The sequence below is a fragment of the Ciconia boyciana genome, chromosome 32 (assembly GCF_034638445.1).
Source record: "Ciconia boyciana chromosome 32, ASM3463844v1, whole genome shotgun sequence".
Taxonomy (NCBI): domain Eukaryota; kingdom Metazoa; phylum Chordata; class Aves; order Ciconiiformes; family Ciconiidae; genus Ciconia; species Ciconia boyciana.
In genome coordinates this window covers 1,375,856-1,394,144 of record NC_132965.1, presented here as the reverse complement: position 1 = coordinate 1,394,144, position 18,289 = coordinate 1,375,856, and the positions used below count along the sequence as shown (strand labels likewise).

The window sequence follows — 18,289 nt, the reverse complement described above, 5'->3', positions numbered from 1 at the left end:
CCTGTCGCCATGGCATGGCCCTGGTATGACAATGACATGGCCCCTGCAGCCGTGGTGAGCACCCTGTAGCCTCATGTCCCATAGCTGTGCCATGGCCATGCCATGGTCTCCCTTGGCCACCCTGTGGCCACCCTGTGGTGGTCCCCTATGGCCATGTTATAGCCATGCCGTGGTCCTCCTTGGCCATGCCTTGGCCCTGCCATAGTCCCCCTTGGCCATGCCTTGGCCATGCTATGGCCATGCCGTGGTCCCCCTTGGCCACCCTGTGGCCACACTGTGGTGGTCCCCTATGGCCATGCTATGGCCATGCCGTGGTCCTCCATGGCCATGCCTTGGCCTTGCCATAGTCGCCCTTGGCCATGCCTTGGCCATGCCATGGTCCCCCTTGGCCGTGCTCTGGCCACACCGTGGTGGTCCCCTATGGCCATGCCATGGCCATGCCGTGGTCCCCTTTGGCCGTGCCTTGGCCCCACCATACTCCCCATTGGCCGTACTGTGGTCATGCTGTGGCAACGGTGTGCCATGGCCCCATAGCCATGGCCCCATAGCCCCATCTTGTAGCCATGTCACGGTCCTGGCGTGGCAAGGACATGACAGTGGCATTGCTCCCAGAGCCGTGCCATGGCGGTGGCACGTCCCCCATATCATGGCCATCCCACAGACACGCCAAAGCCACGCCACTGCTCCCGTAGCCACGCCATGGCCTTCCCATGGTATGGCCATCCCATGCTACAACCATGTCCTTGTGGCCAAAGCCATGCCATGGCCGTGCCGTGGTGGTGGCACGGCCCCCGTAGCATAGCCATGCCGTAGCCACGCCACCACCGTGTCATTGCTCCCATAGCCGTGCCACGGCCTTGCCATGGCGGTGGCACGTCCTCCATGGCGTGACCATCCCGTGACCATGCCACGACCATGTCATTGCTCCCGTAGCCATGCTGTGGCGGTGGCACGTCCCCCATAGCATGGCCATCCCATGGACACGCCAAAGCCACGCCGCTGCTCCCGTAGCCACCCCACGGCCGTGCCGTGGCATCGGCGCGGTGGCGGTGGCACAGTACTCACACGGAGGTCGGTGATGCGGGCGAAGACGAGGTTGGTGAGGGCCTCGGTGAGGGCCAGGCGGGCGCCAGCGGCCGGATCCAGCAGGCCCTTGATGGGCTGCTCACCCAGCGCCGTGGCCGCCCCCACCGTGTCGAAGTGGGACAGGGCCACCACGGCCACGTCGGCCAGCGGTGTGTGCAGGGGCCCCACGCACTGCTGCTGGGCCACCAGCCCTGTCACCGAGCGGTCCACCTGTCCCAGGGACAGCAGTGTCAGCAGGGGACACGGGCTGGGAGGTGGCCACGGGGACAGGTTTTGGGGGGGACAGGGGTGGGACATGTGGGGCACATGGATGGGACACATCCTGGGGGGACAGGGACATGGGACGGGACATTTCCCAGGGAGTGGCATTGACTGGGGGGACACGGAGTGGGACACGTCATGGAGGGACATGGAGTGGGACACGTGGGGGACATGGACACACTGGGAGGAGCATCGGGGACATGATGGGGGATCGGTGACACATAGAGGGACTGGTGACATGGAAGGTACTGGTGGCACAGAGGGGAGCGGGGACATGGAGTGGATCATGGCCACCAAGTGGGTTGGGGACACGGAGGGGACTGGGGACAGGAAGGGGATCAGGGACATGGAGGGGACTGTGGCCACTTAGTGGGTTGGGGACACAGAGGGGATCGGGGACATGGACGGGACTGGAGCCGCCAGGTATTTTGGGGACATGGAGAGGATTGGGGACATGGAGGGGATCAGGGACATGAAGGGGATTGGTGGCACAGAGGGGATCAGGGACACGGATGGGACCGTGGCCACCAAGTGGGCTGGGGACACGGAGGGGACTGTGGCCACCAGGTAGGTTGGGGACATGGAGGGGATTGGTGGCACAAGGAGACTGGGGACATGGAGGGGACCACAGCCACTAAGTGGGTTGGGGACATGGAGGGGATTGGGGACATGGAGGGGACTGGGGACATGGAGGGGACCATGGCCACCAAGTGGGTTTGGGACACAAAGGGTACTGTGGCCACCAGGTAGGTTAGGGACGTGGAGGGGATTGGTGGCACAGGGGGACTGGGGACATGGAGGGGACCATGGCCACTTAGTGGGTTGGGGACATGGAGGGGATTGGTGACACAGAGGGCATTGAGGACATGGAGAGGACTGGGGACACGGAGGGAACCGCGGCCACCAGGGATGCAGCTGCAGGGAGGCCGGGTGGCCCATGGGAGCCCACGGCCAGGGCTGGGGACACAGGGGACACAGGGGGACGCGAGGGGACACGGGGGGGCACGGGTACCTTGTTGGTGAGGTAGCGCTTGCTGGCCACGGCCGGGAGCCGCAGGACCCGCTCCAGCGCCTGCCGCACCGACAGCCCTGGGGGCAGCGCCAGCGGGCGCAGGGTGGGGGCCACCCGCTGCAGCACAAACTCCTGGGGGGCACGGGGGGATGGGGGTCCCATCACCATGGGGGTCCCCATCCCCACTGGGGGGTGTCCCCATTCCCATTGAGTGGTCCCCATCATCATGGTGGTCCCCATCCCTGTTGGGTGTCCCCGTTCCCAACTAGGGTGTCCCCCTCCCCATTGGGTGGTCCCCACCATCATGGTGGTCCCCATTCCCAACTGGGGTGTCCCTATCCCCATAGGGTGGTCCCTATCATCATGGAGGTCCTCATCCCCGTTGGGTGTCCCCATTCCAACTGAGGTGTCCCCTCACCATTGGGTGGTCCCTATCATCATGGTGGTCCCCATCCCTGTTGGGTGTCCCCGTTCCCAACTAGGGTGTCCCCATCCCTGTTCGGTGGTCCCTATCATCATGGTGGTCCCCATGCCCGTTGGGTGCCCCCATTCCAACCGGGGTGTCCCCATCCCCATTGGGTGGTCCCCATCATCATGATGGTCCCTATCTCCATCAGGTGTCCCCATTGGGTGGTCCCCATCATCATGATGGTCCCTATCTCCATCAGGTGTCCCCATTGGGTGGTCCCCATCATTATGGTGGTCCTCATCTCCATTGGGTGGTCCCCATCATCATGGTGGTCCCCATGCCCATTGGGTGTCTCCATTCCCAACCTGGGGGTTCCCATCACCATTGGGGGGGTCCCATTCCCATTGAGGTGTCCCTATCATCACAGGGGTCCCCATTCCCAACCAGGGTGTCCCCATCCCCACTGGGGGGGGCCCTACTGGGGGGGTCCCATCATCATGGAGGTCCCCATCCTCATTGGGTTTCACCATTCCCAACTAGGGGGTCCCCACTGGGGGGTCCCCATCATCATGGTGGTCCCCACCTCCATTGGGTGTCTCCCCTCCCAACTGGGAGGGTCCCCATCCCTACCGGAGGGGGTCCCCAACACCCCAGGGGTGTCCCTCAGGTCCCAGCCCCTGGGGTGACCATGGCGGGTCCCCCCAGGGGTCTCCCCCACCCCCCCCCTTACCTTGCGGGGCATCTTGCCCAGCACCCACTCGAGCTCCAGGTTGACAGGGGTGGGCAGCCCCTCGTGGGACCCCCCCTCGGGCACTGGCGCCTCCAGGTCATCCACCAGCACGATCTGGGGGGGTGGGGGGTCAGCAGGGCCAGGGCACCCCAAAACACTCCCCAGGGACCTTCCTGGTCCCCAGGGACCCCAAAAGGACCCCACGGACCCCCCAAAACTCTCCTTGCCCAAGAGGGACCCCCAGAAGCCACCCCCGGGACCTCCCTGTGTCCCTCAATCTCCCCAGGTCCCTCCAGGTCCCCGTGTCCTGGCCCCATGGCCCGATGGCCCCCCGTGTCCCATGTGTCACCATGTCTCCCACGTCCCCACATCCCATGTCCCCACGTCCCCAGGTCCCAGGTCCCAAGTCCCATGTCTCCATGTCCCTAACTTCCCAAGTCGCCACATCCCCTTATACTCATGTCCCTGTGTCCCCCATGTCCCCATGTCCCCACATCCCCACGCCCCATGTCCCACATCCCCATGCTGTCCCTCATGTCCCTGCATCCTTATGTCCCATGTCCCCGTGTCCCTATGTCCCATGTCCCCATGGTGTGCCCCACCTCCCTGCATCCCTGTGTCACATGTCCCCACATCCCATGCCCCATGTCCCCACAGTGTCCCCCCCATGTCCCAGCATCCCTATGTCCCATGTCCCCATGTCCTCCATGTCCCCGTGTCCCATGTCCCCTGTCCCCTGTCCCCATACATGCCCATGTCCCCGTGTCCCATGTCCCCATCTCCCCACGTTCCCATGCCCCATGTCCCCATCCTCATCTCCCCACATTCCTGTGTCCCCACTTCCCCATGGTATCCTCCATGTCCAAGCATCCCTATGTCCCATGTCCCCATGTCCCCATGTCCTCCATGTCCCATGTCCCCATCTCCCCATGTTCCCATGTCCCATGTCCCCATCTCCCCATGTTCCCATGCCCCATGTCCCCATCCTCATCTGCGCACATTCCCGTGTCCCCACATCCCCACGGTGTCCCCCATGTCCCAGCATCCCTATGTCCCATGTCCCCATGTCCCCATGTCCTCCATGTCCCCATGTCCCATGTCCCCATCTCCCCACATTCCCATGCCCCACGTCCCCATGTCCCCATCCTCATCTCCCCACATTCCCGTGTCCCCACATCCCCACGGTGTCCCCCATGTCCCTGCATCCCTAGAACGCTCCCGTTCCCCGCCCCCCCCACGCCGTGTCCCCTTACCCGTCCGTCCCCGGTGACGGTCCCCACCACGCAGAGGGGACAGCGCTCGCGGGCGGCCAGGCGCCGCAGCAGCCCCAGCCGGGGCGGCCGCACCAGCAGCGCGTTGGACTCCTGGTACTCGGCGCCCCACAGCTCCAGCACGCTCAGCGTCGGGTCCCCCCGCTGCCACCAGCCGGGTCACCATGGCGGGGGACACCGGGGACACCGGGGGGGGCAGGGGGCACCAGGGGGGCAAGGGGACACCAGGGATCAAGGGGGACTGGGGGGTACCGGGGGGACAAGTGACACCAGGGGGCACTGGGGGATAAGTGACACCAGGGGCACTGGGGCGCACCGGGGACAAGTGGCACCAGGGGGACAGATGGCACCAGGGGGACACTGGGGGGACAGGGGTGCCAGGGGCACCAGAGGAAGGGGGAGCAAGGGGGGACAGGGGACACCCACGTCACTATGGGGCACTGGGGGGCACTGGGGGGCACCAGGGGGACAAGTGGCACCGGGGGCACTGGGGGACAGAGGGCACCAAGGACATTGGGGGGGACAGAGGGCACTGGGTGGCACCGGGGGGACAAGGGGTACCAGGCGGGCAGGGGGCACCAGGGGGACAAGGGGGACCAAGGGCACCAGGGGGACAAGTGGCACTGGGGGCACCGGGGAGACAGGGGACACCAGGGGACACCAGGGGCTGGGGGCACTGGGGGCACTGGGATCCCGGGGGCACCGTGGGGACAGGGGTCCTGGGGGACACTGGGGGCATCGGGGGTCCCAGGGGGCACCAAGGGGCAATGGGGGGGCAGGGGGTGCCCAGGACACGACGAGGTCGGGGGGGCACCCAGGGGGTCCCTATGGGGCTGGGGACACCCGAGGGTCCTCCCAGGGAGGGGGGATGGAGGTGACTGGGGGGAGGGGGGGTCCCGTGGGTGGGGGTCCCATGGGTGGGGGTCCCGGTACCTGGAAGCGGCTGGCGTAGATGACAGCCCCCGCCGGCTCGCTGAGCTCCTTCAGGACGTTCCCTGGGGACAGCGGTGACAGGGATGTTGGGGACACCCCCCGTGTGTCCCCGTGTCCCCCCATGTGCCCCCACATGTCCCCGTGTCCCCTCGTATCCCCGCCCCCGTGTCCCCCCACATCCCCGTGTCCCTGTACCATTGCCACCAGCCCCCTGGTCGTGGACGGTGCAGTCGGGGTTGTCATCACCCCGTGTCCCCACGTCCCCCGTGTCCCCATACACCCCCATGTCCCCCATGTCCCCCATAACCCCGTGTCCCCCATGTCCCCATACCGTTGCCACCAGCCCCTGGTCACGGAGAGCGCATATGGGGTTGTCATCTCCCCATGTCCCCACATGTCCCCATGTTCCCCCATATCCCTATGGCCCCTTGTCCCTGTCCCCCCATGTCCCCCATGTCCCCATGTGTCCCCATGTCCCCATGTCCCCATACCATTGCCCCCAGCCCTGTGATGGTGGATGCTGCAGAGGGGATTGTCATCTCCCCATGTCCCCCCATGTCCCCGTGTCCCCATGTCCCCCATGCCCCCACAACCCCCATGTCCCGCCATGTCCCCCGTGTCCTCGTGTCCCCCCACGTCCCCATGTCACCATGTCCCCATGCCATTGCCAACAGCCCCATGATGGCTGGATGCTGCAGGTGGGGTTGTTGTCGTCTCATGTCGCCATGTCCCCCATATCCCTCCATATCCCCCCATGTCCCCCGTGTCCCCCCGTGTCCCCATGCCCCCATGTCCCCCGTGTCCCCGTGTCCCCCGTGTCCCCGCACCGTTGCCGCCAGCCCCCTGGTCGTGGATGCTGCAGATGGGGTTCCCCCCGCTCTCGATGCAGCCCCGCAGCACCCGGTTCATCTTCTGCTCCATCTCGGCGTCCCCCCCCTGCACCGCCCCCGCGTCCCGCTCCTCCGCGTTGTCCCCCTGCACCTGGGGACACGGGGTGGGGACACCGTGGGGACACCGTGGAGACACCCACCAGGGACCCACACAGTGCCCCCCCAGACCCCCCTTACCTGAATGGAGGAGGCGGCCCCGCCCCCGACGCCGATACGGTACACGGGGCCCCCCACTTTCACCACCAGCATCCCTGAGGGGGACGACACATGGGTGAGACCCCCCCAAATCCCCCCCCAGGGAGCTTGAGGGTCTTGGGGGAGGGGGAGATTTGGGGGTCCCAAGGGTGGTGGAGGGGTATGGGGGGGGATTTGGGGTTCCAGGAGTGAGATCCTGGGAGGGGATCTGGGGTCCGAGGGGTTATGGGGGGCAGCTGAGGGCATTTGGGGGTGTCGGCGGGGGTGGGGAGGGATTTGGGGGTCCCAGGGGTGGTGGAGGTGCATGAGGGGGATTGGGGGTGTTGGGGAGGGGCATGGGGGGGATTTAGGGGTTCCAGGAGTGGGGGGGGATCCTGGGAGGGGATCTGGGGTCCGAGGGGTTATGGGGGGGCAGCTGAGGGGCATTTGGGGGTGTTGGGGGTGCCTCAGGGGGATTTGGGGGTCTCAAGGGTGGTGGAGGGGCATGGGGGGATCTGGGGTCCCAGGGGTGACAGAGGGGGCATGGGGGGATTGGGGGTGTCGGGGGATGGGGGGATTTCGAGGTCCTAGAGGTGATGGGGAGGGGCTGGGGGAAATTTGGGGGTCCCCAGGGTGATGGAGGGGCAAAGGAGGGGATTTGGGGGTGCTGGGGGGGGCATCCCAGAGGGATTTTGGGGTCCCATGGGGGTTTTGAGGTCCCATTGGGACTGGGGGGTTCGGGGTCCCCTTGGGATTTGGGGTCCCATAGGGCGTTTGGGCATCCCAGGAGGGTTGGGGGTCCCAGGGAGGATTTGGGAGTCCCGGGAGGGGTTTGGGGGTCCCATGGGGGTTGGACATCCCATGGTGGGGGTTTGGGGGTCCCAGGGGAGGTTGGGGGGGTTTGCGGAGAGACTCAACAGGCCAAGGGGAATTTGGGGGTTCTGGTGGGATCTGGGGGTCCTGGGAGGGGGTTTGGTGGTTCCAGCGGAAGTTTGGGGGTCCTATAGGGATTTGAGGGTCCTGGGGAGGGGTCCCATGGGGATTTGGGGGTCCCAGGGGAAGTTTGGGGGTCCTGGGGAGGGTCCTATGGGGATTTGGGGGTCCCAGGGGGATTTGGGAATCCCGGAGGGGGGGTCTGGGGGTCTTGGGGGGTCTCACCGGGCTCGGGGGGCTCCTTGCGGACGTGGTCGTCCTCGATGGCGCCGATGCCACCGCTGAACATGATGGGTTTGATCCACTCCCGCCGCTGCCCCCCCGGCAGCACCTGCCCGAAGGAGCGGGCGAAGCCTGGGGACACCCCACGGCGTCACCCCCCTGCCACCCCAAAGCCACCCACCGCGTGGCACCCCCCCCAGCAGCGGGTCCCCAAGGGTCCCCAAGGCCATGGAGGACTCCAGGAGCCCCTGAAAGGTCTTCAAATGTCCCCAAGGGTCTCCAAGGCAGAGTGGTGTCCCCAAAGGTCCCCAAGGCCATGGAGGTCTTTGGGTGCCACCTAGAGGGTCCCCAAATGTCCCAGAGGTCCCCAAGGACATGGAGGTCTCCAGGAGTCCCCGAAGGGTCCTTAAACGTCCCCAGGGTCCCCAAGACAGCGCGGTGTCCCCAAGGGTCCTCAAATGTCCCAGAGGTACCCAAGGCAGTGTGGTGTCCCCAAGGGTCCCCGAGCCAGAGGTACCCAAGGCAGTGTGGTGTCCCCAAGGGTCCCCAAGGCCATGGAGGTCCTTGGGTGTCATCTAGAAGGTCCCCAAAATGTCCCAGAGGTCCCCAAGGCCATGGAGGTCTTTGGGCATCCCTGGAGGGTCCCCAAACATCCCTGGGGTCCCCAAGGCCATGGGGTGTCCCCAAGGGTCCCCAGGATCTTTAGGTGTCCCTGGAGGGTCCCCAAATGTCCTTGGGGACCCAAGGCCATAGGGTGTCCCCAAGGATCCCCAGGGGTTCCCAAGACTGTGGAGAACTTTGAGTGTCATTGGAAGGCCCCCAAATGTCTTTGGGATCCCCAAGGCCGTAGGGTGTCCTCAACGGTCCCCAAGACCATGGAGGTCTTTTGAGTGTCCCTGAATCATCCCCAAATGTCCCCAAGGGGTCCCCAAGACCATGGAGACCTTTGAGTGTCATTGCAAGGTCCCCAAATGTCCTTGGGGTCCCCAAGGCTGCAGGGTGTCCCCAAGGGTGCCCAAGGGGTCCCCAAGACCGTGGAGATCTTTGGGTGTCATTGGAAGGCCCCCAAATGTCCTTGGGGTCCCCAAGGCTGTAGGGGGTCCCCGAGGGTCCCAAGGGGTCCCCAAGGCCGTGGAGGTCTTCGAGTGTCATGGGAAGGCCCCCAAATATCCTTGGGGTCCTCAAGGCCATAGGCTGTCCCCAAGGGTGCCCAAGGGGTCCCCAAGACCGTGGAGATCTTTGGGTGTCATTGGAAAGCCCCCAAATGTCCTTGGGGTCCCCAAGGCTGCAGGGTGTCCCCAAGGGTGCCCAAGGGGTCCCCAAGACCGTGGAGGTCTTCAAGTGTCATGGGAAGGCTCCCAAATGTCCTTGGGGTCCCCAAGGCTGCAGGGTGTCCCCAAAGGTCCCCAAGGGGTCCCCAAGACCATGGAGGTCTTCGAGTGTCATGGGAAGGCCCCCAAATATCCTTGGGGTCCCCAAGGCCATAGGCTGTCCCCAAGGGTGCCCAAGGGGTCCCCAAGACCGTGGAGATCTTTGGGTGTCATTGGAAGGCCCCCAAATGTCCTTGGGGTCCCCAAGGCTGCAGGGTGTCCCCAAGGGTCCCCAAGGGGTCCCCAAGACCGTGGAGGTCTTCAAGTGTCATGGGAAGGCTCCCAAATGTCCTTGGGGTCCCCAAGGCTGCAGGGGGTCCCCAAGGGTCCCCAAGACCATGGAGGTCTTTGAGTGTCCCTGAAGGGTCCCCAAAGGTCCCTGGGGGTCCCCAAGTGTCCCCCAGGGGGGGTTCCTGCTCACCGGCCAGCACGGGCTCCCCGAATTTGTTGCCGTAGTCGCTGGCGCCGTCGCTGGCCCCGATGGCGATTTCCAGGGGACGGGCGAAGGATTTGGGGTACGGCTGCGCCCCGTCTTCCCAGGGCAGCTCGTAACCTGGGGGGGGGTGGCCCGGACACCTGGGTCCCCACCCGGCCAGGGAGGGGCCAGGGGACCCCAGGGTTGGAGCTTGGGGGGTCCCATGGGTGGGGGACCCTGGGTTTGGGGGAACTGGGGGACTTTTGGGGGTTCACTGAGGTGTGGGGGGTCCTGGGGAGTTTTGGGGGGGTATGGAGGGATCTAAGGGGACCCCACGGTTGGAGCTGGGGGTCCCATGGGTGGGGGACCCTGGGTTTGAGGGGAACTGGGGAACTTTTGGGGGTTCACTGAGGTTTGGGGGGTCCTGGGGAGTTGGGGGAGGGGTTATGGGGGGTCTAAAGGATTGGGGGTTGTGGGGGATCCCAGGGGTTGGGGGTCCCAGGGGGTGTTTGGGGGGGGTCCCTGGGGTATTGTTGGTCCTGGGGGTCTCAGAGCTATTGGGGGGGGCCTCGGGTCCCAGGGGTATTGGGGGTCTGGGACTCGAGGGGTCCCGGGGGTTGGGGAACTGGGGGGTGTCAGGGGGTCTCAGGGGTTTGGAGGTCCAAGGGGCATGGTTTGGGGGTCCCTGAGGTATTGGGGTTCCTGGAGGGGTTTGGGGGTCCTAGGGGTATTGGGGGTCCCAGAGGGAGTTGGGGGTCCCAGGGCGTTTGGGAGTTCTGGGGGGTGTAGGGGGGTCCCAGAGGTTTTGGGGTGTCCCAGGAGGTTCCAGGGGTCCCAGGGGTATTGGGGGTCCTGGGGGGTTGTAGGGGGTCCCAGGGGTATTGGGAGGTTTGGGAGGGTCTGGGGGGTCCCAGAGGTATTGGGGGTCAGAAGGGGGGTTCACGGGGTCTCAGGGGTTTGGGGGGTCCCAGGGGGATGGTTTGGGGGGGTCCCTGGGGTATTGGGAGGTCCCAGGAGGTTTCAGGGGGGCCTTGGGGTATTAGGGGGGTCCCCAGGGGGGTTGGGGGAATCCTGGGTGTTTTGGGGAAGTCCCGAGGGGTTTGGGGGCCCCCCAAGGGGTTGGGGGGTCCCGAGGGTCTCACCGGGGATGAGCAGGTTGCCGAAGCTGTAGCCGGCGGTGCCGGCGATGACGTGGGCGCCACGGCCGGTGCACTGCACGTCCCGGATCCGGCCCCCCGTCCCCGTCGTCGCCCCGCTGAAGGGGGCCACAGCTGGGGGGGCGGGGCCAGATCAGGACACGCCCACTCCTCAAACCATGCCCCACCCCACCCCGCCCCCCCCATCTGCCCCCCAACCCCACTGACCGGTGGGGAAGTTGTGGGTCTCGGCGGTGAAGATGACGTGCCGGATGGTTGTCCTCTTCTCAAAGGGGCTCGGCTCGGCCGGGTCCCGTGGCCACAGCGCTGTCACCGGCACGCCCCGGATGGCACTGCGGGGACGGGGGACACGTCACCCCCCGCCGGCACCCATGGGGGGGCCACACAGCAAGGCACAAGCACCCATGCGTGATGGGAGCCTCCCAACCTCCATGCCATCATCACCCGTGGGTGATGGGCCCCCTGAACCTTGAAGCCATCATCACCCGTGGCTGATGAGGTCCCCCAACCTCCATGCCATCATCACCTATGGGTGATAGGATCTCCCAACCTCCATGCCATGGCGCCCATGGGTGATGGAAGCCTCCCAGTCTCCATGCCATCATCACCCATGGGTGATAGGATCTCCCAACCTCCATGCCATGGCGCCCATGGGTGATGGAAGCCTCCCAGTCTCCATGCCATCATCACCCATGGGTGATAGGATCTCCCAACCTCCATGCCATGGCGCCCATGGGTGATGGGAACCTCCCAACCTTCATGCCATCATCACCCATGGCTGACAGGATCTCCCAACCACCATGCTATGGCACCCATGGGTGATGGAACTGCCCAATCTCCATGCCGTGGGCACCCATGGGAGATTGAATGGCCCAACGTCCATGTCATCATCACTCATGGCTCATGGGACCCCAAACCTCCATGCCATGGGCTCCGATGGATGATGGGACCCTCCAACCTTGATGCCATGGTCACCCATGGCTGATGGACACCCCCCCCTCCCATTCCAACCTCCATGCCATGGTCACCCATGGGTGACAGCCAGCCCGGGGACCCCTGGCCTTGATGCCATGGGGCACCCATGGGTCCTACCTGCTGTTGTCAGAGAACTTGATGACATTGTTGGGGTTGCTGGAGCTCTGGGTTCCCATGATGCTCTGGAAGAGCGACTGCGGCTTCTCCTGCCCATCCACCACCAGCCGCCCCTTGAAGAACCAGTGGCGGCTGTGCTCGCTGGGGACACGGGGACACGGTCATGGGGGGCAGCGTCACCGGAGGGGCACAGTCATGGAGGGTGGTGTCAATGGGGGACACGGGGACATGGACATGGGGGTGGCATCAATGGGGGACATGGGGACATGGACATGGGGGGTGTCAATGGGGGACATGAGAACATGGTCTGGGGGTGGTGTCAATGGGGGACACAGGGACACAGACATAGGGGGTGGCATCAATGGGGGACATGGGGACGTTGTCATGGGGCTGGTGTCAATGGGGGACACGGGGACACGGTCATGGAGGGCAGTGTCACCAGGGGGGCACAGTCATGGGGGTGGTGTCAATGGGGGACACGGGGACATGGACACAACAGGGTGGTGTCAATGGGGGACATGGGGACGTGGACATGGGAGGTGGCATCAGTGGAGGACATGGACATGGGGGGTGGTGTCAATGGGGGACATGGCGACATGGTCACGGGGTGGCATTAATAGAGGACATGGGGACATTGTCATGGGGGTGGTGTCAACAGGGGACATGGGGGATCGGTCATGGGGTGGCATTAATGGGGGACATGGGGACATGGTCATGGGGGTGGCATCAATGGGGACGTGGGGACACGGACATGGGGTGGCATTAAGAGAGGACAGAGGGACATTGTCATGGGGGTGGTGTCAATGGGGGACATGGGGACATGGCCATGGGGTGGTGTCAACAAGGGACATGGACACGGGGTGGCATCAACGGGGGACACGGTCATAGAGTAGTGACAATGGGGGACATGGGGACATGGACGTGGGGGGTGGCGTCATTGAGGGACACGGGGACATGGTCACGGGGAGGCATCAATGGGGACGTGGGGACACGGACATGGGGTGGCATTAATGGAGGACATGGGGACATGGCCATGGGGGGGTCGGGGGCAATTGGGGGGCTGGGGGGGAGTTCAAGGGGGACTGGGGGCTCCAGGGGATGGGGGAGGGCTCAGGGGGTTGGGGGAGGGGCTCCAGGGGGTGGGGAGGGTTGCGGGGAATGGGGGGCTGGGGGGCTCGGGGGCACCTGTTGGACTGGGCCAGGTCGAAGCACTCCACCGAGGTGGGGTTGCGGCCGGCGGCGCGGAAGAGGCGGGTGTAGTACTGCACGTCCCAGGGGTCGAAGGCCAGGCCTGGGGGACACTGCTGTCCCCAAGGGTCCCCAGGGACGCCCCCGCCGCCCCTCCCCAACCCCCCCCCCCATGTCCCCCCAAGTCTCTCGACCCACACCCAGCCAGTGGCCAGCGTCCTCCAGGGCCTCGAGGACACCCCGTGTCCCCATGTCCTCCATGTCATCGTGTCACCTTGTCCCCGTGTCCCCATGTCCTCCATGTCATCGTGTCACCTTGTCCCCGTGTCCTCCATGTCCTCCATGTTCTCATGTCCCCATGTCCCCAAGCAGCCCCACATCCACATCTCCCCCCATATCCCCATGTCCCCTTGTCCCCAGGTACCCCCACATCCCCCCCATGTGCCCATGTCCCGCCTATGTCCCATGTCCCCCATGTCCCCATATCCTCGTGTCCCCAAGTAGCCCCACATCCCCATGTCCCCCCGCCCCCCATGTCCCCCATATCCCCAAGTATCCCCTTGTCCCCCATGTCCCCCAAGTTCTCATGCCCCACGTCCTCCACGTCTTCATGTCCCACGTCCCCACACCCCATGTCCCACGTCCCCAAGTACCCCCACATCCCCCCACGTCCCCCCACGTCCCCCACGTCCCCATGCCCCCAAGCAGCCCCACATCCACATCTCCCATGTCCCCCACATCCCCTCGTCCCCAAGTACCCCCACATCCCCCCCCCGTCCCATGTGTCCCCCCCCCATGTCCCCTGCCCCCCCCCTACCCAGCTCGCGGTCCGCCTGCTCCAGGGCCTGGGGGCCGCCCCGCAGGACGTCGATGGTGGTGACAGGGACGGGGCACACGGGGACCTCGAAGGTGGCCAGGGGCTCCGGGTAGAGCTGCTCCGTCATGGGGTCCCGCAGCGCCCGCCCCAGCCGCCCCGCCGCCCCCGCCGGCGGCTGCCCCTCGAACTGGGGGGGGGGGGGTGACACCCCACGTCACCCCCCGTCCTGGCGGGGACCCCCGCGGGGGCACCTCCAGACAGGGGGACACTGGGACCCCAGGGACGGGGGGACCCTCAGGACAGGGGGACACCAGGAGCGCGGGGGAGAAGGGCACCCCAGGAACGGGCAGGGATGGGGGGCAGCTGGGGACACTGGGACCCCCAGGACAGAGGGACACCGGGACTCCTGGGGACAGGGGGACACTGGGACCCCAGGGACAGCCAGGGACTGGGGGACCCCCAGGGACACCGGGACCCCAAGGACAGGGAGACCCCCGGGGACACAGGGACCCGCAGGGACATAGGGACCACAGGACTCCTGGGGACAGGGGGACAGCGGGACCCCAAGGACAGAGGGGGATGGGGGGACCCCTGGGGACACGGGGACACCCAGGGACAATGGGACCCCCGGGACAGCCAGGGAGGGGGGGACACCCAGGGACAGCGGGGACCCCCAGCACAGCTGAGGATGGAGGGGACCCCCGGGGACACCGGGACCCCTGGGGACACGGGGACCGCAGGACCCCTGGGGACAGGGGGACCCCCAGAAGAGCTGATGTCCCCCAATGCCGCCCATGCCCCCCATGTCCCCAGTGCGCCTGATGCCCCCCATGTCCCCAATGTCCCCGATGCCCCCCATGTCCCCAATGCCCCCATGTCCCTGATGCCCCCATGTCCCCAATGTCCCCGATGCCCCCATGTCCCCAGTGCGCCTGATGCCCCCATGTCCCCAATGGCCCCGATGACCCCTCATGTCCCGGATGCCCCCATGTCCCCAGTGTCCCTGATGCCCCCATGTCCCCGATGCCCCCGATGTCTCTGATGTCCCCCATGTCCCCAATGTCCCCGATGCCCCCATGTCCCCAATGCCCCCCATGTCCCCAATGTCCCCGATGCCCCCATGTCTCCAATGCCCCCGATGTCTCTGATGCCCCCAATGTCCCCGATGCCCCCATGTCCCCAATGCCCCCACGTCCCCAGTGTCCCTGATGCCCCCATGTCCCCAGTGTCCCCGATGCCCCCATGTCCCCAGTGTCCCTGATGCCCCCCATGTCCCTGATGCCCCCCATGTCCCCAATGTCCCCCATGCCCCCAAGTCCCCAGTGTCCCTGATGTCCCCCTGTCCCCAATGTCCCCTGTCCCCACCTGGAGCAGGAGGCGGCGGGAGCGCTCCAGGCGCTGGACGCGGCCCAGCCCGGCCGCCCGGCAGAGGGAGACGGCGTTGGTGGAGTCGGCCGTGGAGACGCCCAGCCTGCCAGCACCCACAGCACCCATGGGACCCCCGCCAGCACCCACGGGACCCCCGCCAGCACTCACAGCACCCGTGGGACCCTCAGCACCCGTGGGACCCCCGCCAGCACCCACAGCACCCGTGGGAACCCTACCAGCACACACAGCACCCGTGGGACCCCCGCCAGCACGCACAGCACCCGTGGGACCCCCAGCACCCGTGGGACCCCCACCAGCACCCACAGCACCCATGGGACCCACAGCACCCATGGGACCCCCGACAGCACCCACAGCACCCGTGGGACCCCCAGCACCCGTGGGACCCCCGACAGCACCCACAGCACCCGTGGGACCCTCAGCACCCGTGGGACCCCCGCCAGCACCCACAGCACCCGTGGGAACCCTACCAGCACACACAGCACCTGTGGGACCCTCAGCACCCATGGGACCCCCGCCAGCACCCACAGCACCTGTGGGACCCTCAGCACCCATGGGACCCCCGCCAGCACCCACAGCACCCGTGGGACCCTCAGCACCCGTGGGACCCCTGCCAGCACCCACAGCACCCATGGGACCCCTCACACCAGGCACCCACAGCACCTGTGGGACCCCCGACAGCACCCACAGCACCCGTGGGACCCCCAGCACCCATGGGACCCCTGACAGCACCCACAGCAGCCATGGGACCCACAGAACCCATGGGACCCCGCCAGCACCCACAGCACCCGTGGGACCCCCAGCACCCGTGGGACCCCGACAGCACCCACAGCACCCATGGGCCCCCCCCGTACCTGGGCCCGATCTCCAGCAGCAGGTGGGGGCCGCGGGGCGCAGGAAGCTTTGGGGGCCACCTCCTCCCCCCCCCAGGGGGACCCCAGGAGCCAGCGCAGGATCCGGCCCTCCTCCGCATCGGGGGTCTCCCCTGCGCACCCCAAACTTTGGCACCCCCGTCCACCCCCACCCCAACCCCCCGACACCCCTTGCCCCCGACACCCCCACTGCCCCCAAACCCCCCGACACCCCCACTCCCCCTCCATCCCTCTGAGACCCCCCCAAAGCCCCTGACTGCCCGGGACCCCCCGGCCCCCACATCCCCCATGTCCCCCAAGTCCCCTATGTCACCCCATGTCACCCCACGTCCCCCAAATCCCCCTGTCCCACCACTCCCCCACGTCCTCCCGTGTCCCCCCGGACACCCATACCCCCCTGCCCCCAAGTTCCCCCATCCCTCCATATACCCCGACATCCCCCGTGTCCCCCTATGTCCCCACGTCCCCATGTCCCCCAGCCCCCAAGTCCTCCAATGTCCCCATGTCCCCCATGTCCCCATGTCCCCCAAGTCCTCTAATGTCCCCATGTCCCCCATGTCCCCCATGTCCCCCAAGTCCTCTAATGTCCCCATGTCACCCCATGTCCCTCATGTCCCCAAATCCCCTCAAGTCCCCATGTCCTCCCCCACCCCATGTCCCCCCTGTCCCCCAAGTCCTCCAATGTCCCCATGTCCCCCATGTCCCCATGTCACCCCATGTCCCTCATGTCCCCCATGTCCCTCATGTCCCCAAATCCCCTCAAGTCCCCCTGTCCCCCCCGTCACCCCCTGTCCCCCATCATCCCCTGTCCCCCTGTCCCCCCTGTCCCCCTGTCCCCCCGTCACCCCCTGTCCCCCTGTCCCCCTGTCCCCCTGTCCCCCGTACCGTCCCAGGCCAGGTAGTAGCAGAGCTCGCAGGTGACAGCGGTGACCCCGGCTCCACGGCCCGGGCCACCCGCAGGGGGGACCCCAGCCCCAGCCCCGGGGGGGCCCCCCCAGACCCCCCCGCGGGACCCCCCACCTGCTCGGGGGGGCCCGGCCGCACGTAGAACCGCAGCACCTGCATCTGGGGGGCGGGGGGGGAGTAAGGGGGGACCGCCAAAGCTGGGGACCCCCCCCAGCACCCCTAAACCTGGGGACCCCCCTCCAGGCACCCCTAAACCTGGGGACGCCTGCCCCCCCAAATCGGGGACCCCCAGCCCCCCGGGACCCCCAAAGCACGGGGAACCCGGGGACCCCCAAGCTCGGGGCCCCCCCCAGAGACCCCCAATCCCCAGGGACACCCCAGGGACCCCCAAACCCTGGGGACCCCCAAAACCCCCAGGGACCCCTAAACTTCAGGGACCCCGGGGACTCCCAAACGCCAGGGACCCCCAAACCTTGGGGACCCCTAAACTCCCCAGGACCCCAAAACCCCAAGGACCCCCTAAACCTCAGGGACCCCGGGACCCCAAACCCCCAGGGACCCCCAAACCTTGGGGACCCTCCCAGGGACCCCAAACCTCCTGGGGACCCCAAAACCCCCAGGGACCCCAAAACCCCCGGGGACCCCAACCCCCCCCATAGCAACCTCGGGGACCCCCAGAACGTCACCGCGGGGCCCCCACCCCCACGTCACTAACGGGGCCCCCCTCTGCTGACGTCACTAAGGGGTCCCCCTCCCTACATCACAAAGTGGCCCCGCAGCCACGTGCACCCCACGCGGGACCACCCCCACCCCCCAGGACTCCGCGATGCCGCGCGCGACCCCATCCCCCCCAGGGTCCCCCACGCCACGTCACGCCACGTCACGCGTGACATCCCCCCGTACCGCGCGCCGCTCCGCAGCCTCTGCCCCCGCCGCCGCCGCGGGGCCGCCACCAGACGGGGGCGGGGCGGGGAGGGGGCGGGGTCAGCAGGGTCACCGCCCCCTGCCGCGCGCGGGAACGGCCGGGTGACGGCCGGGCACCCCCCCCCATATCCACCGGGGACCCCATCCCCCACCCCAGGGTGGCATCCAACCAGGTGACGCCATCACTGCCCCTCCCCACCCCGCCCCCACCCCACGGGGGCGTCGGGGACCCGGACGGGGG

General features: G+C 66.9%; 1 protein-coding gene across 1 annotated transcript in view; it reads right to left on the bottom strand.

Moving 5' to 3' along the window:
* PFAS (phosphoribosylformylglycinamidine synthase) overlaps positions 1 to 16,319 on the bottom strand; it is a 32,818-nt gene extending 16,499 nt beyond the window's left edge. Inside the window, exons 1-16 of the mRNA XM_072848584.1 lie at positions 16,201 to 16,319; positions 15,326 to 15,431; positions 13,961 to 14,147; positions 13,141 to 13,246; positions 11,956 to 12,096; positions 11,071 to 11,195; positions 10,849 to 10,977; positions 9,713 to 9,844; positions 7,925 to 8,053; positions 6,770 to 6,843; positions 6,530 to 6,683; positions 5,703 to 5,764; positions 4,752 to 4,913; positions 3,499 to 3,612; positions 2,360 to 2,491; positions 1,066 to 1,296 (exon numbers count right to left, since the gene is read on the bottom strand). Of these exons, the coding sequence (XP_072704685.1) occupies positions 1,066 to 1,296; positions 2,360 to 2,491; positions 3,499 to 3,612; positions 4,752 to 4,913; positions 5,703 to 5,764; positions 6,530 to 6,683; positions 6,770 to 6,843; positions 7,925 to 8,053; positions 9,713 to 9,844; positions 10,849 to 10,977; positions 11,071 to 11,195; positions 11,956 to 12,096; positions 13,141 to 13,246; positions 13,961 to 14,147; positions 15,326 to 15,431; positions 16,201 to 16,319 (2,103 nt within the window). The remainder of the gene's footprint in view (positions 1 to 1,065; positions 1,297 to 2,359; positions 2,492 to 3,498; positions 3,613 to 4,751; positions 4,914 to 5,702; positions 5,765 to 6,529; positions 6,684 to 6,769; positions 6,844 to 7,924; positions 8,054 to 9,712; positions 9,845 to 10,848; positions 10,978 to 11,070; positions 11,196 to 11,955; positions 12,097 to 13,140; positions 13,247 to 13,960; positions 14,148 to 15,325; positions 15,432 to 16,200) is intronic.
* Positions 16,320 to 18,289: the final 1,970 nt, after the last annotated feature.